Source organism: Aegilops tauschii, chromosome 3, assembly GCF_002575655.3.
Source record: "Aegilops tauschii subsp. strangulata cultivar AL8/78 chromosome 3, Aet v6.0, whole genome shotgun sequence".
Lineage (NCBI taxonomy): Eukaryota > Viridiplantae > Streptophyta > Magnoliopsida > Poales > Poaceae > Aegilops > Aegilops tauschii.
The window spans coordinates 308,620,298-308,643,520 of NC_053037.3; the positions used below are offsets into that span (position 1 = coordinate 308,620,298).

The 23,223-nt window shown below is 49.1% G+C and overlaps 3 protein-coding genes across 3 annotated transcripts; 2 read left to right on the top strand and 1 right to left on the bottom strand.

The window, feature by feature from the left end:
• The first annotated feature begins 10,037 nt into the window (after positions 1 to 10,037).
• LOC109787210 (uncharacterized) lies at positions 10,038 to 11,889 on the top strand. The gene is made up of 5 exons (XM_020345764.4): positions 10,038 to 10,327; positions 10,418 to 10,514; positions 10,598 to 10,677; positions 10,790 to 10,846; positions 11,272 to 11,889. The coding sequence occupies exons 1-5, from the start codon at positions 10,220 to 10,222 to the stop codon at positions 11,503 to 11,505; spliced, it is 576 nt and encodes a 191-aa protein (XP_020201353.1). The 5' UTR covers positions 10,038 to 10,219; the 3' UTR covers positions 11,506 to 11,889.
• A 115-nt stretch (positions 11,890 to 12,004) lies between these two features.
• On the top strand, positions 12,005 to 13,043 carry LOC109787211 (uncharacterized). The gene has a single exon (XM_020345765.4). The coding sequence runs from the start codon at positions 12,206 to 12,208 to the stop codon at positions 12,866 to 12,868; it is 663 nt and encodes a 220-aa protein (XP_020201354.1). The 5' UTR covers positions 12,005 to 12,205; the 3' UTR covers positions 12,869 to 13,043.
• Positions 13,044 to 13,156: 113 nt separating this feature from the next.
• Positions 13,157 to 15,213, bottom strand: LOC109787213 (uncharacterized). Its single transcript, XM_020345766.4, has 3 exons — positions 14,702 to 15,213; positions 14,088 to 14,156; positions 13,157 to 13,605 (listed from the first exon to the last, which is right to left on the bottom strand). The coding sequence occupies exons 1-3, from the start codon at positions 15,105 to 15,107 to the stop codon at positions 13,439 to 13,441; spliced, it is 642 nt and encodes a 213-aa protein (XP_020201355.1). The 5' UTR covers positions 15,108 to 15,213; the 3' UTR covers positions 13,157 to 13,438.
• Positions 15,214 to 23,223: the final 8,010 nt, after the last annotated feature.

Below are 23,223 nucleotides of genomic sequence, written 5' to 3' on the forward strand. Positions count from 1 at the left end.
AAAAGAGAAGGTTTGTGTCATTGAAGGTGTTAGGGTGTGCAGAAATGCACCATTAGTTTCCCATTTATTATTTGCTGATGATTCCCTAATCCTTATGAGAGCAGATAGACTAATGCAACCTCATTGAGACAGGTGTTGGATGAATATTGTGCAAGTTCGAGCCAATTGGTTAGTGATGGAAAGTGTAGCATATACTTTAGTCCAAATGTTGGTGTGGAGGTGAAAGCTCAAGTATGTGCAGAACTGAATATTATGACCGAAGCTATATCAGATAGATATCTAGGTTTGCCATCTATGATTGGTCTTGAGAAAAGTGAAAGCTTTGAATATTTGGTTGAAAGAATTATAAACCGTCTGAAAGGTTGGAAGGAAAAAATATTGCCTATGGGTGGTAAGGAAATTTTATTGAAACCTGTAATCCAATCCATCCCTGTTTTTTCCATGGCAGTTTTCAAGATCCCAAAGAAGGTTTGCAAAGATATCACAGATGCCATGGCTAGTCTCTGGTGGGGGACACAGAAGAGCATGGGATGATGCATTGGTTTGCACGGTGGCGAATGTGTTTACCCAAATGCAAAGGTGGTATTGGTTTTCATGATTTGGAAGCTTTCAATCTTGCCATGCTTTCAAAACAAAGTTGGAGACTTATTACTCATCTGGATAAGTTGTGTGCAAAGGTACTTAGAGCTAAGAACTATACAGACGACAACTTATTAAGTGCAGGGACAAAGAAGGGATCATCCTTCACATGGCAGAGCAATGTGGCTGGTTTACAAACTTTCAAGAGGGGTAATATTTGGAGAGTGGGTACAGGATCTCAAATAAATATCCAAGAATGATCCATAGATATCAAAGAGCCCTACAAGAAAGGTTCTAACCAGAAGGGCCCAAGCTCTTTTTGAGAAAGTGGAAGATCTTATTGACCCAGCCACCCATTCATGGGATGAAGCTCTTACCAGAAGCATCTTTCTGCCAGTAGATGCAGAAAGAATTATGGAAATCCCATTGTTTGAACACTTGTCGGAGGACTTTGTAGCATGGCATGCCGTAAAGTCGTTTTTCTTTTCAGTGAGATCTGCGTACTATATTGAATGGGAGCATTAATTTGGAGCAAGATTGGGCCGAGAGAAACCACAAACATCTAGAGATAATTCGGTTTGGGATGTCCTGTGGAAGCTACATGTACTGAGTAAAGTCAATTTTTTTGTTCGGCGAGCACTACATGGAGTGGTTCTAGGGAAGTCCATATTGCAGAATCAACATATTAAGGTTAGTCCCGAGTGCCCTTTGTGTCCAGAGGGGCCTAAAGATATCTGGCACTTAGTATTCACTTGGGCACGAGCTCGCAAAGTCTGGGAGTCATTGGGTGTGAATGAAGTAGTGGATACAACCCTAAAAAGTGATCGATCAGGATCTGTGGTGATGGAGGAGATCTTGCGACTGCCGCAAAGAAAATCACCGGTACCTAGACGATTGGGCTTACAGGAAATGGTTTGCGGTAGCTGCATGGTATATTTGGTGGGAACGTCGGGAAGCCGTGAAGGGTGAGTCAACTAAGTAGGCCGCTAGTTCAGCTTTTTCTATTTAAGCGATCACAGTTAACCTACGACCAGTCATTTAACAGCCGACCGCTCTACCACAGAGCTACCGAGGAAGAACAGACTTAAGGAAGCTGACTCCCATTCTTTGGCCCGACCAGCCACAGACCAAAAATCCAAAAAGTGTGTCACTTTTTCTCTTTCACATACACGGGGAGAAATGGTGACAATAGCAATCTCCTTTGCCTCCCCGGCCAGGGCAGGACAAGGGTGGCGGCGGTCAACCATCAAATCTCTATATGCATATTGTTTAATCGATCTCTGCGTCCTGCCAGTTTGCTAAGTAGACTCACTCTTTCGAGGGGCAAATAAGGTTGGTTCCTGCCAATTCCCTTGTTGGTCAGCCTTGGAATTGGCAAGTATGAGAGAGGACTCTCTCTGTCTCTCCGAGTTTCAACTACTAAGTGGATTTAAGTAGCACTTTATCTATCCTAATTGTGAATAGATTCCGATAAAGGAAGGTTGTTTTGTATTGCATCGAACCTCTCCACATGTAGCGATCCAAGCAAAGATTTTGATTCCTATGGGCACAACTATGATCATGGCAGCCGCAGTGAAGTAGGCACGCATATCAACGTCTAAGCACAAAGTAAACATATGATGAGCCCAAACTAGAAATCCAAGAACACCTATACTTATCGTGGCATAAGCCATGCCTAGATACCCGAAGACCAGTTTTCTTGAAAAGGTCGATAAGATATGACTAATAATACCAAATCCAGGTAGAATGAGAATATACACCCCTGCCGAAGCAGAATGTTTTGATCCCGGAAAATACATAGCAAAAACCACAGTCGGGGTCATACAAGTTAAATACTGATGCGTGTTTCTTCGAGGATGGTGTGGGTGCAGTAGCGGCGATCCTGTGTAACTGCCGGGGGAGGCAATTGCGGGAGCTTCTGAAACATTTGATCATTCATACAATGAACAGGCTGCTGACATACTAGCATTACGGAGAGAGCTCCAAATGATACCTGATATGGGATGTTCAAAAGTAGAAGTGGAATCCGACTGTTTGGAACTGATGGATGCATGCAACAGAAAGATGGATATTCGAGGACCTAATTCAGTGTTAGTTGCTGATTGCTTTCACTTGGGTCATGGTATTTCATCAATCTCTTTCAATCACTGTCCCAGGGAAGCAAACAGGCTGGCACACTTTCTGGCTAGGACTTGTTTTCATTCTAAGACTAGTTATGTTTGGGTGGATGTTACTTGATACGTCTCCATCATATCTACTTTTCCAAACACTTTTGCTCTTGTTTTGGACTCTAATTTGCATGATTTGATTGAAACTAACCCGAACTGACGTTGTTTTCACTAGAACTACCATGGTGTTGTTTTTGTGCAGAAATAAAAGTTCTTGGAATTGACAAAACTTTTTGGAGATTTTTATGGAATAAATAAAAAATACTAGAGCGAAGAACCATAGGAGAGGAGTCACCAGTGACCCACAAGCCACCTGGGCGCGCCCTGGTGCCTTGTGGGGCCCACGTGTCTCCGCTGACCCTAATCTCAAGTCTACAAATTCCTATTCCCCGAGAAAAAAATAAGAGAAGTTTCATCGCGTTTTATGATACGGAGCCGCCGCCACCTCGTGTTCTTCATCGGGAGGCTAGTTCTGGAGTCCGTTCGGGGCTCCGGAGAGGGGATTCGTCGCCATCATCACCACCAACCATTCTTCATCACCAATTTCATGATGCTCACCACTGGGAGTGGGTAATTTCTTCATAGGCTTGCTGGACGGTGATGGAGTTGGATGAGATTTACTAGGTAATCGAGTCAATTTGTTAGGGCTTGATCCCTAGTATCCACTATGTTTTGAGATTGATGTTGCTATGACTTTGTTGTGCTTAATGCTTGTCACTAGGGCCCGAGTACCATGATTTTAGATCTGAAACCTTTATGTTTTCATGAATATATTTGTGTTCTTGATCCTATCTTGCAAGTTATACGCACCTATTACGTGTTATGATCCGCATACCCCAAGGTGACAATAATTGGGATTCTTTCCGGTGATTACTGTAGTTTGAGGAGTTCATGTATTTGCTATGTGTTAATGTTTTGTTCGGGTTCTCTATTAAAAGGAGGCCTTAATAATATCCCTTAGTTTCCTTATGGACCCGGCTGCCACGGGAGGGTAGGACAAAAGATGTCATGCAAGTTCTTATCGCAAGCACGTATGACTATATACGAAATACATGCCTACATTACATTGATGAATTGGAGCTAGTTCCATGTCACTCTAGGTTGTGACTGTTATATGATGAATGTTATCCAACACAATTATCCATCACTGATCCAATGCCTACGACTTCCGCATATTGATCTTTGCTAAGTTACTACTAGTGTTGTTGATGCTGCTGTTACAATTGCTACAAAACTACTAGTGTTACTGTTACCGTTACTATTGCTATTGTTACCACTGCTATCAAACTATCATATTATTGTGCTACTGATCACTCTGCTACAGATATTTAGTTCTCCAGGTGTGGTTGAATTGACAGCTCAACTGCTAATACTTGCAAATATTCTTTGGCTCCCCTTGGGTCGAATCAATAAATTTGGGTTGAATGGTCTACCCTGAAAACTGTAACATGTCTAAATATTCATGCCATGATTAGATTATATGATCAAGATTATGCTAGGTAGCATTCCACATCAAAAATTATCTTTTTACCATTTACCAACTCGAGGACGAGCAGGAATTAAGCTTGGGGATGCTGATACGCCTCCGTCGTATCTATATTCTTTTATTGTTTCATGCCAATATTCTTCAACTTACATATACTTTTGGCAACATTTCATATTATTTTTGGGACTAACATATTGATCCAGTGCCCAGTGCCAGTTGCTGTTTGTTGCATATTTTTTTGTTTCGCAGAATACCCATATCAAACGAAGTTCAAACGCAATAAGAATTTATGGATTTTTTTTGGAATATATGTGATTTTTGGGAAGAAGAATCAGCGTGAGAGGTGGTCCACATGCCCCACAAGCTCATAGGGCGCGCCCCAGGGGGTAGGTGCACCCCTAGGGCTTTTGGCCACCTCGTAAGGCGGTTGGAGCCCTTCTTTCGTCGCAAGAAAGATAATATCCTGGAGAATATTCCCTCAAAATTTAAGCCCAATCAGTGTTACGGATCTTCGGGAATTTAAGAAACGGTGAAAGGCTAGAAAACAGGGTCGCTAAACAGAAGAAACAGAGAGATAGATCCAATCTTGGAGGGGCTCCCGCCCCTCCCCCGCCATGGAGGCCAAGGACCCGAGGGAAAACCCTCCTCCCATCTAGCGGGAGGTCAAGGAAGAAGGAGGAGGGGGGCTCTCTCCCCCCTTTCCCAGTGGTGCCGGAACGCCGCCAGGGCAAGGATCGTGACGACGATCTACACCAACAACCTCGCTACCATCAACACCAACTTTATCCCCCTCTCTGCAGCGGTGTAACACCTCTTCTCCCTGCTGTAATCTCTACTTAAACATGGTTCTCAACAATATATATTATTATTCAATGATATATGGTTATCATATGATGTTTGAGTAGATCTGTTTTGTCCTATGGGTTGATTGATGATCGTGATTGGTTTGAGTTGTATGTTTTATTTTGGTGTTGTCCTATGGTGCCCTCTGTGTCGTGCAAGCGTGAGGGATTCCCGATGTAGGGTGTTGCAATATGTTCATGATTCTCTTATAGTGGGTGGCGAGAGTGACAGAAGCTTATACCCGAGTAAGGGGGCTGTTGCATATGGGAGTAAAGAGGACTTGATACTTAATGCTATGGTTGGGTTTTACCTTAATGATTTTTGGTAGTTGCGGATGCTTGCTAGAGTTCCAATCATAAGTGCATATGATCCAAGTAGAGAAAGTATGTTAGCTCATGCCTCTCCCTCATATAAAATTGCAATAATGATTACCGGTCTAGTTATAGATTGCCTAGGGACAAATAACTTTCTTGTGACAAAAAGCTCTCTACTAAAACTAACTTAATTGTTTCTTTATCTAAACAGCCCCTAGCTTTTATGTACGTGTTCTTCATTATCTTGCAAACCTATCCTATCACACATACTTCTAGTTTCATACTTGTTATAGGTAAAACAAATGTTAAGTGCGCGTAGAGTTGTATCGATGGTCAATAGAACTTGAAGGGAATATAAATTCTACCTTTAGCTCCTCATTGGGTTCGACACTCTTACTTATCGAGGAAGGCTACAATTGATCCCCTATACTTGTGGGTTATCAGTTCCCCCAGGCAAGACCCTTCTTCTTCCAGGACATGAGCTTCCTGGGAGTCCCGGCCGAAAACGCCGGGACCTCAGCATGGCCAACAGCAAGCGGTTCAGTGATGTAAAACCACTCGCGCTGCCACTCCTTGACGGTCTCTATGAAGGTGCCTTTAAACCTGCCAACCTTCTGGTTCTTGCTGATCATGGCACCTCCACACTCCGCGAGCTTGGAGCTGCTAGACTTTGGCTTGACGCCAAAGATCTTCAGCCATAGGCCGAAGTGTGGCTCAATGTGGAGGAAGGCCTCGCAAACCGTAATGAAGGAGGCAAGGTGGAGGATGGAATTTGGGGCTAGATGATGGAAATCTAGCCCGTAGTAGAACATGACCCTGCGCATGAAGGGGTGCAGTGGGAACCCCAGACCTCTGACGAGGTGGGGGGCGAAAACCACCCTCTCCACTGGGTTGGGAGCGGGTACCCGTTGTTTTGGGTTTGATGCATGGGTGTCAACCTGAGTGGGGATGTAACCCGCGCTGCGCAGCTCGAGGTTGGTCCCCTCCGTAACGGAGGAACCAGCCCAATGCCCCTTAAGGTTTGGGGTCGGCCACTGCTGCGACGGAGACTGGAATGCGCTACGAAGGAGGAAGGCGAGATTGGATCTGAGTGTTGGAGCTTGGGAGGCAGCGGGCGAGGGAAATGAGAGCGTACTTCTGGCCGTTGCTATCTTTTTACTCTTATAGGCTGGTGAAAGGCCAAGAGTCCCTCTGTCACGCTGGTGAAATCGCCACTCCTCGCAAAAGATGTCGTTGCGCGTACGGGGAGAAACAAAATCTTAATGATATCCCTAAGAAAACGGGCCCGATCTCCATTTTGATGAGATGTACCAATGAGAAGATTGCCTCAGGCCAGGATTCCGGTGAGCAGTAACTGCACGACCAGTCATGGGTAGTGCCGCTTAGATAAAGTTGCCATACTATAAAATACGGTTCACACCTATGCGTCTGGCCTTCGTGGTTAAGTAACCTCGCATCTTCGGGCGTTGAGAGAATTCGGCTAGGACATGGTTGGGGAGCGCTACTCCTTTGAGGGGTGGTCCATAGTACCCTTTAAGGGGAAGGAATCTCAAATTGCCAGAGAAGGGGAACTCATCTTCCAAGCCAAGGACTTCGGATCCGAAGCCATTTACATCAAGGAAGTCGTCCTCGGCATAGAAGACCAGTTCGGGGGCTACTGACGTGTCCTGGACTAAGGGGTGCCAACCGAGTCGGCCCGTGGTCCTTGGGCTGGTCCTGTGGGCCTCATTCTCCATTGGGTGGACTCCGAAGCTACACGCCTGGACGTGATCAAGACTGCATCTGCCAAAGACTTGACATATACTCCAAGACATCTCCTGCCGCCTCCATGCGATCCCCTTGGATACCGACCATGTAACCCTAGATACCCTACGTGGCGTGTATATAAGCGAAGGGGTTTTGCCCGTAGAGGGGACCGAATCACAATTACATTCACCTAGACCTAGGGTTAGAACACAACTTACGATCTCGAGGTAGATCAAGCTTGTACTTGATACATCTACATCAATAGAAACAAGAGCATGACGTAGAGTTTTACCTCCATCAAGAGGGCCCGACGCTAGGTAAACATCGTCTCCCTTGTTCCTGTTACCACCGATCCGAGATCCACAGCTTGGGACTCCCTACCCCGAGGTCTGCCGGATTTTACACCGACACCCATGGACAAGGCCTCAGACAGGGGGGCCCCATCTCCCCGATGCTCTTTGCATTGATCATCGACACTCTCAACACCCTTCTCTAGTTCGTTGTCCAGTCCGGGATTATCAAACGACTAACGCATCGGCACACTACTTCTAGCGTTTCTCTATTCGTCGATGATGTGGTAATATTTTGCCACCCTGAGGCCTCTAAGCTCTCCATGATCACTAGGTTGTTGGATCTCTTTGGGGCAGCCTTCGGCCTACGCACCAATTTTGCCAAGTGCCTCGCCGTGCCAACATCGTCTGAGATGGTTTGGGCATATTCAGCGCAGGCCTCTAGAAGCTCCAGTGCATAGCGGACGGCTAAAGCATGCAGAAAATGTCAAGAGAGGCCGGGGTAGACCGAATTTGGCATGGGAGGAGTCTGTTAAGAGAGACTTGAAGGATTGGAGTATCACCAAAGAACTTGCTATGGACAGGGGTGCGTGGAAGCTTGCTATCCATGTGCTAGAGCCATGAGTTGGTCACGAGATCTTATGGGTTTCACCTCTAGCCTAGCTTGTTTGGGGACTAAGGGCTTTGATGTTGTTGTTATTGTTCTTGTTGTTGCCTCGCCGCGCTGATACAATGCTCCGACGCCATCTCGAACTCTATTGGCTTGATGCTCGCGTGTCCTGTCGCGGCATTCCCGATCCAGTACCTTGGCCTTCTCCTTTCCATCCGGAAGGTGCCGACCTCCCATTTGAAGCCGCTCACCGAAAAGCTCTCGTGCAAGCCCGCTACCTGGAAGGCATCCCTCCTCAATCGCGGCGAGCGTCTGGCCTTGGTGCAACAGGTTTTGAACGCCATGCCAGTGCATCTCCTCCTTGCCATGGATCTTTCCCCCACTATTCTCAAGAAGGCCAACCGTATCCTCCGTGACTTCCTCTGGCGTGGTCGTAAGGATGCGCACGCTGGATCATGCTTGGTTAGCTGGGCGAGAGTCTGTCGCCCCCTCGACCTAGGCGGCCTGGGAATCCGTGATCTCCACCGCACCGGGATCTCTCTCCGCGTCAGATGGCTTTGGCTCCAAGCTACTGACCCTTCTAGACCATGGGCTCACTTCCAACCCCCCTGACCCTGAGGTACTCCAGTTCTTCTGAGCATCCACGATTTGGACGATTGACGATGACACCTCCTGCCGTTTTTGGGTCGACCCATGGCTTGACGGGGGATCTATCACCGACACCGCTCCCTCCCTGGTGGCTCTCGTGACCTGCAGAGCTAGACGCTCTCGCACAGTTGCTCAGGAACTTGCTGATCGTCATTGGATCGCTGACATCCAGGGCGCGGTGGGGCCGGCCGCCACAATGGAATACGTGGAGCTCTGGCGTCGTCTCAAACACGTTGGCCTATCCCCTCGGCCCGATTCGATCCGCTGGCGCTGGACTGACAATGGTATCTACTCGGCTTCCTCATGCTACAGCACGCTCTTTCATGGCTCCATTGCCTCAGAGTTCTGGCGTCTGGCCTGGCAGACCGGTGCTCCAACTTCGGTGCAATTTTTCATTTGGCTCGCCTCCCTGAACCACTGCTGGTCCGCCGATCGGATGGCTCTGTAAGCTTCTTCAACTGGCTCTCCTTGGCTCTTCTAGATACACCGGCATCACGGCGACGCGGGGTGGCCACCGTCGCCTCACTCACGGCTTGGTCCCTTTGGTGGCAACAAAACGCCGTCATCTTTGACAAAATCGCACCATCATCTTCCTCTCTTATCGTGGCAATCAAAGATGAAGCTCACTCCTGGGCCGTGGCAGGAGCTCGAGGAATGAACACATCTTTTTTTTTGCGGAATCGAGGAATGAACACATCTATCTCTCCTGTAACCTAAACTTTTAGGTTTGGGGGCTGAGCAACCCCTGTCTTCTGCTCATTCCGGCGCCATGGCCTCGCCATTCTTGTGTACGTGGCTGTGCTGCTACCATGTACTCTCTTCATCCTCTATCAATGCAATGATACGCTGCTACGTCCAGAAAAAAAATGATACGCTGCTATGTGTATTAGTGAAGAAAAAAATTGTCTCAAGCAGGTTTCTGATATTTAGCCAGTCACGAAGAAGTAACCAGAAGGAAATATCGTGTTGGTGTCAGAGCAGTCGTGTTTGCACGAAACATTGAGCTGCGCAGCTCAAAAAAAAGTTGGAGAGACACATATGCACACGCCGGGTCCCACCGGATCAAAACCACGCCGGACATAGGTCGGTATCTCGATGTGGGGCCACCGGCACCGGCAGCCACAGAAACTGGAGGCAGCAGAAAATATCTTGGCCCCGTCCGCACGCGAGGAACGAGGGAAGCATGAGGTGGCGACGGTCGGCCGCTCCAGAAGCTTCACGACGCGAGATATTTTCCCGCGCTGGGCGGGGCGCCCAAGCCCAACCTGGCTTCAAACTTCGCAATGCTTCGCCTATCATCTCCTCCTTTCCTCTCCTCCTACCACCTCCGTGGCCACGCGGATATTTTCCTTTTCCCGCACTTAGCCCAGCGCCTTTATATACGCCGCGCTCCCGCCCCTCCTTTCCGACGCCTCGCTGTCTCTCCCCGTCTCGTCTCAGGTCGCCATCGGAACACCGGTAGCAGGAACCCCTAACGCCCCAGCGCGAGATCGCGAGATTGTTTGTAGCTTGATCGAGGCAGTGAAGACGAGAGGATGCAGCCGCCATCGCAGTACCACCAGTCCTCCTACTACGCCGTGCTCGGCGTCCACCCAGGCGCGTCCGCCGCCGAGATACGCGCCGCGTACCACCGCCTCGCCATGGTGAGTAGCAATCTCTTTAACGGGTGCTTCCGGTTTGAGCGGTAGAAGCAGAGTTTGACGTTTATCTTATGATGATCCGTAATGGCGCAGAGGTGGCACCCGGATAAGATTGCCAATGGCCGTGTGGATCCGGCGATCGCGGAGGAAGCCAAGGGAAGGTTCCAGAAGATACACGAGGCATACCAGGGTACTTATTCTCTTTCTACATATATGTTCCATATAGGTGCATTGGGTGCTTTTGTTAACGTTTGAAATGTCGGTCTCGTGCAGTGTTGTCGGATCAGAAGCGGAGGGAGCTCTATGACGCCGGGATGTACGACCCCCTCGACGACGACCAAGAAGAGGTCGAGGTAATTGATTGATGATTTTGCTTCTCGTAATAATGAGCTACTCGTGCTCGTATCGTATTCGTATTGACCATGGGCGTTAATTAACTCGGAGTTTCCGGTGTTGCATTGTCAGGGCTTCCATGATTTCCTTCAGGAGATGCTCTCGCTCATGGCCACCGTTGGTAGAGAGGTATGTACGTATTAATGAACTAATGTTCATCATGCATGCCAAACTTTGATTCGCTTCTTGTAGTGTGGAGATTTTAGAGTTTGAACCCAACTCGTCTACTTACTTTAAGTTTGGTATGTCTGAACTGTAAATCAGTTCTCCTATTTCCTTCTGACTGAAGATAAACTTCAGGGGAAATGATGTCACTATGGAAACAAAAAAAAAAACGTTAGGATCTAGAACAATCATGACAATCGTGAAGAATCTACAACAACCGTGATATTTTTGTAAGAAAAAATTGAGTTGCATGCCACCGCCAGCATTTCTTGTTTCCACAGTTTCGTAAATCCATGTAGATCAAACCGAATGTCTTGAGAAACTGGTTCTGCTGCATGCCTGAAAGGCTGAAGCTATCACTGACAACCCCCCCTCTTGACTTGGTGCAGGAGCCCGTGTATTCCCTGGGCGAACTCCAATCCATGCTTGACGGGATGATGCAGGATTTCAGCTCCCCCCAACCGCCACCACCAAGCAGCTTCTTCAGCAGCACCAGTTCGTCGACGCGGTTTAGCGCACCCAGCGGCGGAGCGCAGCAGCAGCGTCGACCCCCCTCCCGCGTACGGCCTCAGGGGTTCGGCAGCTCGGCATGCTTCAGCCAAACGGCTTTCTCCGGCTGCTAAGCACCCGCGCGATCTGTTCATGCGTCCGTGGGTGTACGATCCTGGTTACAAGGATCACCGGCGTGAAGACACTGAATTGCAGAGACTGGGAGAGCTATTCACAGGGAACGTCGTGCGCTCTAGCGATGCACACAGCAGGAGCCGGTACATCAACCCACTGGATGAGCGGAACAAAGAAGACGGTAGATATTTCTAGTTGACAGCAACTCGAAAGGATCTCCATTGTTAGTTTTTCTTAGATAGATCGTAGGTGTACATAGATGAGAATCAGAAGTGAAGACGTGATGTTTTGCACTGTTTTCTAGTTGACAGCAACCACGCTGACACGTGTTGGAGTTGGCACAAACAAAAAATCAGTAAAGAGTACGTGTTTTTCATCTAGAACCTGCTTGTCCACCCGCTTGTTATCTGGTTCTGCCAAGCCGAATGATGCGTGAACGTAACCAACAGATTACATTACCTTTTCCATAAAAAAAAATGGCACTAATATGTGGTTCGGTTGGGTCCCTAGCTTTGCAGAAACAGAGCGTGTATCACACATAAACCCTAGAAATTAGCAGCAGTTGCACCAGCATACCAATACCAATTTAGGATATGCACCAGCAACTAAGGCTTGGTAATCCAGTTCATATATAAGGCGATGTTGGATTCACGGCCTACTGAGACTAGTTGAGATCTGCCTGTTAGCAATCTGACACAAATGCTGCCCCTCCGGATGATGATAGCCTTGCTATCCATGTCTTTGGTTGTTGTGTCCCCTGCAATGGGCATACCAACGGACGACAAGTGCAAGTGCCTCATGTGCGTCTGCGACCTGGATCCGCACCCTCTGCCGCCGGCAATGCCGTCGCACCACCCAGCCCCTTACCCGCCACCGTCCGAGCCAGAGCCACGGCCAGAGCCAAAGCCAAAGCCTCAGCCTGAGCCTGAGCCACAGCCGGAACCAGAGCCAGAGCCACGGCCAGAGCCAAAGCCCAAGCCTCAGCCTCAGCCTGAGCCACAGCCGGAACCAGAGCCTGAGCCGGAGCCTGAGCCACAGCCGGAGCCGAAGCCAGAGCCGAAGCCACAGCACTGCCCGCCTCCGCCGGAGCCTGTGCCGACGCCAGTGTACTACTACTACCCACCGCCGTCGGAGCCGGAACCAACGCCCGTGTACTACCTTCCACCGCCGGCTGAGCCGTACGAGTACCCGTACGTGCAGCCGGCGCCGGTGTTTGGCATAGTGGGGACGCCGGGGCAGATGTACCCGCGTGACAGCATGTTCAACCCGTCCACCGCCCACCGGAAGCTCTGTCGTGGAATATCCTCCATATTCCTCGCCTCCTCGATCGTGGCAGCAGGGCTACTGACATTGCTCATATAATGTACCCAGAAAACATTCAGTCCACAGACTGAACCTGATCAGCAACCAATTTGTATGTAATGCTTCATTCCGCTGACGATGCTACTCCTGTTCATTTTTTTCCCCTTCATTTCAAATGTGTAACTCTGAAAGAAAAATGCGACTGATGTTGAACTTTGAATTTGTTCGTGCGTGTGGTGCAAATGCGCATATTTGTATAGTGAAAATAAATTCCAGTGAGTTCTCCGTCTCTCTCAGCGAGCGCAAGAGAATGGCATGCAGATTCACAGAAAGTAATAAATCGCAAGAGAAACTAAACTGCATTGTATAAATCTGTACCATGTTTGAAATTATACGATTATGTCACCGGATAACAATTACTTGCGCTGTCAGGTCATCAAAATGCGCACGGAACAAACTGCACTGATCAGGAAGAGTTCTCAGGTATACCAATATAATTAATAAAATGGCCGTATGCATCGTCCAGATGCAGAGAGGCCGGGGGTCGTCCTCCTTTTCTAAAAAAAAATCGCACAAGTATTGTATCAAGAGCGAGGGCAAAGACCTTTCAAGAGCGAGGTCGAACATCCATCAGAACTGCAGCGTGATCAAGACTGCTGCTCCCAAGACCAAGGCCACAAGGAAGACCCGGCAGGCACACAAGGCATCAGATCCCGACCGATCATCCGACATGGACGTCGTCGAGGTCGAATGCTCCTCCATCTTCGGAGTCGGGGACGCTGGTTCTGGAACGGCAGCTGCAAGGGCATACACAGCAGTTTAACTAGTGCACACGAAGTACGACCGACGATTCAAGAAAGATATTCAGGACTTGCGGTGTTCAGTCGACCAAAATGGAATGCTCAGGTGAACAAAATAGAAGGTGCAGCTGCAACCTAAAAGAGCAGTGCACGCAAAGCAGATAGTATCACAAAGACAGACTCGATCCTGCAATTAGTAGAAACAGAACAGAGGCTGCAGAGAGTATCCGATGCAAAATTAGATGTTCTACTATCATTTCAACCTGTACAGTTGCGGCATAGAGCACGAAATGGATGGAGCACCACAAGATAAAACAAGTTCAAGTTTCATTTGGGAGGAAAGAAATATGACATGTCTGCCCAAATGCCAATTGGTTCATTCAACCGAAATCCGAAATAGCATTACTGGGCACAGATTTATGGAATCATTTTTTTTTTGACGAGCTATGGAATCATTAGACAAGCAGCAGAACATTTACCTGGAGAAAGTTTTGGTGCGGGAGGTGGCGATGGAGGTGTAAAATGCATCTCAGGCAGTGACTTGAGCTCTGTTTCAATTGGCAAATGGCAAATGGAGTTAGCCAGTACTACTAATACTTGCCCCCTTAATTGAATTTAATGATTGACTTTTGTGAACTCTTTGAGAGAAACCACCAAGTAACGAAGCCCTTAGCTATTTATAAATATCGCCAATATTTTGTGAAATTACTACTATCAAACAGGCAACCCAGCAAACTGCTTAACTGAACGGTAATCATGACAAATCGCAGCAAAAATGCAGAAGTAAGTCTGGGCCACAAAAGAAAAATCCCGCGGTGTTTCTCCCCCATCCACTAGTTCAGAAATGCAAGTACTAATATCCCTAGTAGCATCCAGAGCTCGTCAGTAATCCGCATTACAACCAACCATTACGAAAGTAGTTGTACGAGGATAATGAGAACAACAGTAGTTAGGACTTTGCAGAGTAAAATTTGTTTCGGTCGGCGATCAACAACAGGAACGCGACAGCACGCGCATATGGCGCACGAGAATTGATCGAAGCATACATATTGCACGAGCATAAATAGGGAGCACGAAGGGACAGATTTCTCACCTCGGCACTTGTCGGCGAAGAGGGCCTCGGCCTCGACGGCCGTGGCGGCGGAGGTTTTCGCGGAGGCGCAGGTGGGGAGGAGAGCGCCGAGGCGCGCGGCGTCGACGGGGAAGCCGAGGAGGAGCGGGTCGCGGAGCAGGTGGCAGAGGCATCCCTCCCCTCCGCCGCCTTCGCCGTCCCCGGCGGAAACGGCGCGCAGGAACGCCGCGCAGCAGGCGCTGGTGGGCGCGGGCGAGGGCAGGGCGGGCGGCGCCACCACCGCGACGTGCGCCAGGCACGGCGAGAAGGACACGATGGCCGCCGCGCACGGGGTCGCTGGTGGCTCCTGGGACAACGCGGCGTTGGCGGCGGGGGCGTGGAGGGCGGCGACGGCGAGGACGACGAGGAGGAGGGCGGTGGGGGCCATGTCTCAGGCTCTCAGCACACCCGTCCCCACTCTCTCTCTCTCTCTCCTCCCTCTCTCGTATCGGGGCGGGATGGGTGGTGAGGTGATGATGCCTGGTGGTTTTAGGGCGTGAGTGTGTGATACCGAGGGGTTTGCAAAAGCGATCATGCCCGTCCGTTAACAAGGCGGCGCAAAGTTGGGTGCATCGGATGGCTCGTGGTGATCTAGTGCCAATCGCTAGCCGTCATCAACACTTGATTTTTCTGCGGGCATTCCGTCCGTTATCTTTTTTTTCCGGAGGAAATGGGTTCCATTAACTAACTTTTTTGACGGGGTAAAGGGACCCATTAACTTGACCTGGATTTAAAAAAAACACTAGGATCAATTAAGCACAAACCAGCAGTACAAGACACCCATGAAAAAGAAAGAAACTACAATCAGGTCCCTGTGATGTCACACTTCTCCAACCTCCAAGATGGTCCGATGGCGTGCCGTCGTAGCCGCTCCGGCAACCCCGCTGCCAGATTGCGGCGAACCTTCAAGAATCACGCGGACGGGAAGTCATCACTGCCAAACATCTCGGAGACGAGGTCATGGTCGCCGGATCCGAAGCCAAAGAACCGAGAGCCCAAACAGCCAGAGGTGCTACTCCTGCCGCCGCTGCAGCACCAAACCAAACTCCCACTGATCCATCAACGCCGATACCAAGATCGCCGTGAGAGGAGGGAGGATCGGGGATACTTTATTGCCATACATAGCGCCACCACTCCCATGAAGACGTTGCCGCCAGGCACACATACCCACACCCTATTTACACACTAGACAACCAGATCCGGGGTTCCCCTGCCCTTCCGCTGCCGAAGCGGCCGAAGATGGGAAAGGGAACCCACAACGGTGTCGGGGAAACTGGAGAGAAACTGAGTCGCCACTCACTTCACCTTTCTCTTGAGTAGCGGTTCCAAACAAATGAGTATATTTCTTTTAATGGTACCAACTTGACTTGGATAAACACGATCCAGTTTAGTGCCCATCTGAGCCAAATCCGAACCAGACTGTGGTCTTAACATCAACACAAGAAGACCGAACCTAACTACGACTCAGTGCGGACCCAGGAGTAAAATGAAGGAAGTGCATACTCTAATTTTTTTTCTACCTAATCCAAGTGTCAAACAAAATATGGCAAAAGAATCACATGAATAGCTCAATTAGAATCTCACAACTTAGTAAACAAAATATATCCCAAATATGCTCAATTAGAATACGAATAGTCTTACATGAAAAGAAGCACAAGTAGAAAATTAGAGAATCTGCAGTCCGGCACTCCAAACCCGCCTCATACGTCCGGACGGGTCGCCTGGTCACTGACCGGTCACGAAATTTCGACCCAGGCGGGCGCCTCAAACGAGCCTCATACGCTCGGGCTGACCGACACCCCTCATATCCAGCCCAAATATAGAACGGATATGGGGGCACCCAGGCGCGCCCTAGCGCGTCCGCCATGTCAGAACAGGCCCGCGGTGGCCCACCCGTCCCCACATATATTCCTCCCCATCCGCTCGCCGAAGCAAACCCTAGCCACTTCACTACACTCTCCTGCGCCACACAAGCTCACCTCCGGCGTTCTCCGGCCGTCGCCGGCATGGCGGGCAGTGGATCTGAATCCGACCAGTCCGAATATGTCGACTAGGGTGTCATCCCGTGCGGGTTGGAGGAAGCAATGGTTGTCCTCATTGCACTCCGCCGCTCCCGGGAGGAGAGCGCCTGGCCGACGGCAGGATCTGTCCGGCGCGACTCCGTAGCATCGACTCAATGGCGCTTGAATCCTTTGGGCTGGATCATCGCAGACCCGGTAGCCGGAAAATCTCTCCTTCCCCATCATCGATCGGGTGGACTATGAGTCCCACCGGGACCAGTGTGCCCGCCGTGGGAAGGAGAGGATAAGGGCCTTCGAGACCCGTCTCGCCACCGACATGGCGGCGACGCGGGCGACCGCAAAGGAGGAAGCCATCTGTGCCCACATTGTGAAGAAGCGGCAATAGAGGAACATGCATGCCCTCACCCGAGAGCAGAATCGGGCGGCCCGTGCCATAGCTCAACTACCACGAAAGGAGGAGAAGGAGGACAACGACGGTGAGAACAAGTCCGACGACGAGGAGACCCGGTTCGATCCCTATTGCTTCTTCGACCGATACTTCCATGAGAAGGGCAAGGGCAGCCATGGATGATCTTCTACAGCATAGCCAAAAATGCTAAAATTTGGTAGTCCGATGGCATGTCGTAGTAGCCGGACGATGTAGCATCGTTTACGTAGTTGCATGCGTTTGTATGGATTTGAGATATGCGAATTGAGGTGTCCGACTGTGAGAAGGGTAATTTAATGCTTGACCAGCCAGTGTCTGCAGATGCGCCCGGGCGCGTCCGCAGGCGTTTGAAGGGTCGGATTTGTCAAGTCCGGCTCTAGATGCTCTTACAACACTAGGTAAACTCTACATTGTTGCATTGTCATGAAAGCATCAAGTATCTCATCTTCATGTACTTTCTTTTTTTTGCGAAGAATCATAGGGTTTTTATTCCAAAATGATAGAGTTACAATCTTCAGTGACTAACTTGCTAATGCATGGGGGTGGATAGCCCAACCAACACGCTGTGCTATCACCACATCTACCAAAGTTCGCTAAACAATGTGCAACCCTATTCTGTTCCCAAAGAATTTTAACACGAATAACAACCCTATCACTCAGGTACCTCTTGATCTCCGACACCAGATGACCGTATGCTGATCTGTCAAAGGAGTCATCCACGAGCATCTTGAGAGCCACGGCACAATCGGACTGAAGTAGGATAGTGGCCTAAGAATGCTTTACCGCCAGCTTTAGCCCTTCCATCACGGCTTGTAGTTCTACCTCAAGAGCTTCATTACAATGGAACAGTTTGCGGTAGGATGCAAAAATAACAGCCCCAGTATTGTCTTTAAGAATCATACCAGAGCCCCCTGACTCGTCCGCAGGGTCGAACGATCCATCAACTGACAGTGCCACCTCATGCGCCCCCGAGGAAGGCCATGGCTTGTGTGGTGTACGTATCACAGATGGGGGCACTTGTATGAGCGCATTTGCTATTATCGGGGCTTTCCCTTTCAGAATCTCCTTGACATTCAGCGAAATTTGTTGGAAGGTATTATAGTAGCTCGATAGAAATGAACGAGACACTTCCAAAGAGGGAATGGATTTGCCATGTGTGATTTCATTCCGCAAGTGCCAGGTCCGCCATAGAACCATGATGATCCTGCTCCTGATCTGCTCGTTGGATTCAGCTAGAAGATGAAGCAGCCATTCCGAGCCCGTGCATGTGATGTCAGACCTATTAGGCAGTGGCCTGATTGCCCGCATTGTATGCCAGAGAAGAGCAGCATTAGGGCATATGAGCAGTGCATGAAATTACGTCTCCTCATCCCGATCACATAGACTGCAGTATGCGGATGTTCCTATATGTCTTTGATACTTCACATCATTTGTAGGAAGTGACCCCAAGATGACCTGCCAGGCAAATTGCCGCATCTTGGGGGGAGCAGCCGCATTCCAGACAAGCTTCCACACTGGCCGGTCACCCGTCGGGGCGGAGCTCGACGCACCCGGATTGTCATGATCCCTCAGAGTCGACATTGCAAAATGATAGGCACTCTTGACCGACAACATACCGGATCTGTCCCATTGCCATGACACAAATCATCCAGATGATGCGGAGATGTCCGGATCTTCTGTATCGCCTCTACATCAGCCTGGCAGAAGAACTGTTGTAGCAAATTAAGCTTCCAGTTACCACGGTCATCAAGAAAGTCATGTACTCTATTGAGGCGGCAATTGCGCTTTGGCAAGATAGGGGTAAATGGAGGACCCCTAGGAATCCACGGGTCCTTCCAAGCTCTTATGCTTGCACCATTGCCGGCCCGCCAGAGCATACCTCTTTTCACTAGGTCCAAACCATGCTCGATGCCCTTCCACACCGCAGAACTGTTTGCCAGGAAAACTGTATCCACCAGGTTCCCGTTAGGAAAGTACTTGGCACGAAGAAGTCTAGCACATAACGAGTCTGGAGAAGTGAGGAGCCTCCAGGCTTGTTTGGCTAGCAATGCCTGATTTAGCCTCGCATATCATGGAAACCAATACCGCCTTGAGATTTAGGGAGCGACATTCGTTCCCAAGCAACCCATGCCATCTTTTTCTTCACATTCTCCATCCCCACCAGTATTGTCTCATCATTTTTGTCAAGTCATCACATACAGATAGGGGGAGCTTGAATATACTCATAACATAAACCGGGATGGCTTGGGCAACATCCTTTATAAGCACCTCCTTACTTGCAAAAGATGAGTACCATTCACTCCAGTCCACCAAACACTTACTCAACCTGGATTGCAAGGACTCGAAACGCCCCTTATGCATGCGCCCCTCAGGAACCGGGAGGCCCAAATATTTTGGCTCAAACTATTGTTGTGTTACTCCCAGAATCTGTTTTACCTCCTCTGCAACTTGACTTGGACAACTGTTAACAAACAGGATGGAACACTTGGATGGGTTAATAAGTTGACCCGTAGCTAAATCATAAGTGCTCAACACATCCCTGGCAATCATCACCGAATCAGTAGTTGCGCGGAAGAAAAGCAAAGAATCGTCCGCAAATAACAAGTGTGATATAGCAGGAGCTCTTCTGCAAATTCTGATAGCCTCAAGCCCTCTTTGTTGGACTGCCACATGTAAGAGAGATGACAAGGAATCAGCCACAAAGAGAAATAAGAAGGGTGATATAGGATCACCTTGTCACAAACCACGGGAAGGTGAGAAATGCTCCAAAAGACGACCATTAAATTTCACTGAATATTTAACCGATCGCACACATTTCATGACCAGAACAACCCACCGTGGGTCAAAACCCCACTTCAAAAGTGCACGCTCCAAAAAGTCCCAATCAACACAGTCATATGCCTCTGAGAGATCCAGCTTATAAGCACAAAAAACATAACTCCCGGAAGAGGTTTGGATGTGGTGGATACACTCAAAAGCAATTATAGAATTATCCAAGATTAAGCGTCCTGGAATGAACGCGCTTTGATTTTCAAAGGTAAGATCCATGAGACACGATCTGAGCCTATTAACCATGCACTTAGATACTATCTTGTAAATCACATTGCATAGAGAAATTGGACGAAAATCCTTCAGCGCCGCCGGATGTTGGACTTTGGGGATCAACACAATACATGTATCGTTAACCCCCTCTGGCATGTGACCGGTGACAAACAACTGACGAACATCTGCTATAATTTCGTCCTTCAGAAAGCCCCAGTTCCTTTGATAAAACCGAGACGGAAAACCATCCGGACCAGGCGCCTTCAACGGTCCAATTTGGAACAAAGCATCAGATATTTCAGTGTCCGAGAAGGGCGCGAGCAAGCGATTATTCATCTCTACCGAAACCGCCGGCCCAATAGCATCAAGAACGACATTCGGATTTAAGGTGGGATCTTTCGTATATACCTCCTTGAAGTATGAAGCAGCCATACGCTCCATCTCCGTCGGAGAGTTGCACCACGAACCATCAAGCTTCTGTAATCTCCATATGTTGTTCTTCCTCGCGTGCCAGACTGCTTGCCGGTGAAAGAAATTTGTGTTGCGGTCACCCTCCTTCAACCATACGATGCGGCTCCTCTGCAACCACATCATCTCTTCGCGGTAGTGAAGCTCATCCAGCTTTTCCATCTTCTGCCGAATCAAAAGACGGTCCAAATGTTAAGCTGTAAGTTTTCTAATTCCTTCCGAAGAACCTCAATTTGTTTCTCAACGTGCCTAAAGTTTTCTTTGCTCCACTTCCGAAGGTCAGCCATGACTGATTTCAGAGAGGCCGCGACATTGCCCAAGTCGCCCACAGGCTGAGACCGTGCCCACGCCTTTGAAATTATCTCCGATAACTTTATGTCACATTCCCACATTATCTCATATTTAGGCGACCCCTTACGACAGCGATCTTCGGACTCATCCAGGAAGAGTAAGATGGGGCAATGGTCTGAGCGAGGGGAGACGAGGTGTTGCACCCTCACATACGGAAACAACTCCCTCCACTCATCACTTGCACATGCCCGGTCCAGCCGAACATGAACATCACCTTGTCCAATCTGGCCATTATCATATGTGTAAGGCACTCCCGAGAACCCCAAGTCCACCAGTTCACACACGAAGAGAGTATCTCTAAACGCCTCCATCTGGCTCTCTCCTCTGCTAGTTCTCGAGAAGTGCTCATGTTGCCAAAGAGCTTCATTGAAATCTCCGCAAACAACCTAGGGTAGGTCTGAGATCCCCTTTAATCTGACCAGATGATCCCACATGCGCTGCCGATGTTCCACACGTGGTTCCCCATAGACAAAGGTAGACCTCCATGTTTTCCCGGATCCCTGATCAACAACACTTACATCAATGTATCTCTTACAAGAGTCAAGAACTGTCACATTGAGGGATTCATCCCAAAATAGTGCTAATCCTCCCGCACGGCCCTCACAATCCACACCACAGAATCCTTTCAGACCTAGTTTCCCCTTCATTCTTTCAACTTTTGCACTTGGCTGTCTCGTTTTACCAAGAAAGACCAAGCTTGGTGAATGGGCTTTTACAAGAGTCCCAACTCCACGAACTATCCCGCGTTTCCCCGCTCCCCGGCAGTTCCAAAAAAGGTGACTCATTGGGACTGGCGGCGCTCCTCCTGGGAGCCCGCCGAAATTTGCTCTGAGTTTGATGTTTCACCATCGAGCTTAGCATGTTTACTGCCCATGCTGTTGCTAGGAGATACATGAGCACCATCTCCCTTACCATCTGTAATCAGCAGTACTTCCCCAATTGGGTTAGATGATCCATCAGCCAGTGGTGTTGCTATTCCACTATCCATAATAAGACATTTACGAGAAGATTTATCTAAGTCCATCTCAAGAGGCTGGGAGGGTTTAAGTGGGCTAGATGCCGTGTCCCTTAGTTCCCTCTCCGGCCTTACTGCTCCTTTGCCAGTTGCCAACTTGGGCATTGATGTTTCGATGTTGGTCTTCTTCTCTCCCTGCTTTGCTTCCCAGTCCACTCGGACATGTGCCGGAGGGTCTACGTATAAGTAGTCACCAAACTTGAGATCTTTCTCAGCAAACACGCCATTACCACACTCCTTGTGCCCATGCCCAACGATACCTCAAGCACTACAGAATCTTGCCAATTTCTCATATCTTACTGCATAAACACTGCGACTTTCCCCCTTGACAATAATCACAAACTTGGTTAGAGGCTTCCTGATATCATGTTTTACTCTAACGCGGACGTAGCCTCCTCTGGAATTACCCTTAAGTCTGGATTCAAGGACCTCTCCCGCAGACCGGAGCAACTTAACAATAAGATCATGCTTGCAATACCCATCCGGCAACTTGTGGATCTGGGGCTAGATAGGCATATAAAGTATTGGCACCTCTTCAGCGTTTGTGAAACCATCATATGGCACTAACAAGACCTCCATGTTGAGGAAAAGCCATGGTCCTTGTTCCATAATGCGATCCCAATCGCCAAGACAGTAAACTTGCACAACGAACAGATTAGGGCCAATTGGCCAGAAGCGAACTACTTGGGAGCAATTCCATGCCGCCCGCATGTCCTTGTAGAAGGCCGATTGGATAAAGTTTTTTGTGGTCTGAACCCTAGCTAGGGCAACCCAACGAATGCCCTCTAGCATCTCCGGGGCTTCCTCCTCAACCACAACATCATCAAACTCCTCCTCATGGAGGTCAAGCTTGTCGAAGAAATCCCCAAGGTCATCATCTCTTCCTTGGGAACCGCGGTTCGTCGAAGAAAACACATCAGACGCCGCCGCCATGGCTAGCGACTCCGAGGTTTCCTCCTGCGCACCATGGGAACAAAACGGAACGGGGAGGGGTGGGGGAGGTGGTGTAAGGAACCCAACCTAGGTATACGGTGGCGATCACACGGTAGATCGGCGAGGACGCCGGCTATGGTGGACTTACAGCAAGGAATCGCCGTAAGGAGGTTAAACCCTAGCTTGCGCTAGGGGAAAACGTCTTATCGCCTATTCAGAATTCATCTTCATGTACTTTCATGAACAT

Bases quoted from the DNA above. Each gene is read 5' to 3' on its own strand.
- LOC109787210 (XM_020345764.4), top strand. From the start codon at position 10,220: ATGCAGCCGCCATCGCAGTACCACCAGTCCTCCTACTACGCCGTGCTC. The intron at 10,678-10,789 runs GTAATTGATTGA...TTGCATTGTCAG, and splicing joins ACGACCAAGAAGAGGTCGAG to GGCTTCCATGATTTCCTTCA. The intron at 10,847-11,271 runs GTATGTACGTAT...GACTTGGTGCAG, and splicing joins TGGCCACCGTTGGTAGAGAG to GAGCCCGTGTATTCCCTGGG.
- LOC109787211 (XM_020345765.4), top strand. From the start codon at position 12,206: ATGCTGCCCCTCCGGATGATGATAGCCTTGCTATCCATGTCTTTGGTT.
- LOC109787213 (XM_020345766.4), bottom strand. From the start codon at position 15,107: ATGGCCCCCACCGCCCTCCTCCTCGTCGTCCTCGCCGTCGCCGCCCTC. The intron at 14,157-14,701 runs GTGAGAAATCTG...CAATTGAAACAG, and splicing joins CTTCGCCGACAAGTGCCGAG to AGCTCAAGTCACTGCCTGAG. The intron at 13,606-14,087 runs GTAAATGTTCTG...ATGCCCTTGCAG, and splicing joins CGCACCAAAACTTTCTCCAG to CTGCCGTTCCAGAACCAGCG.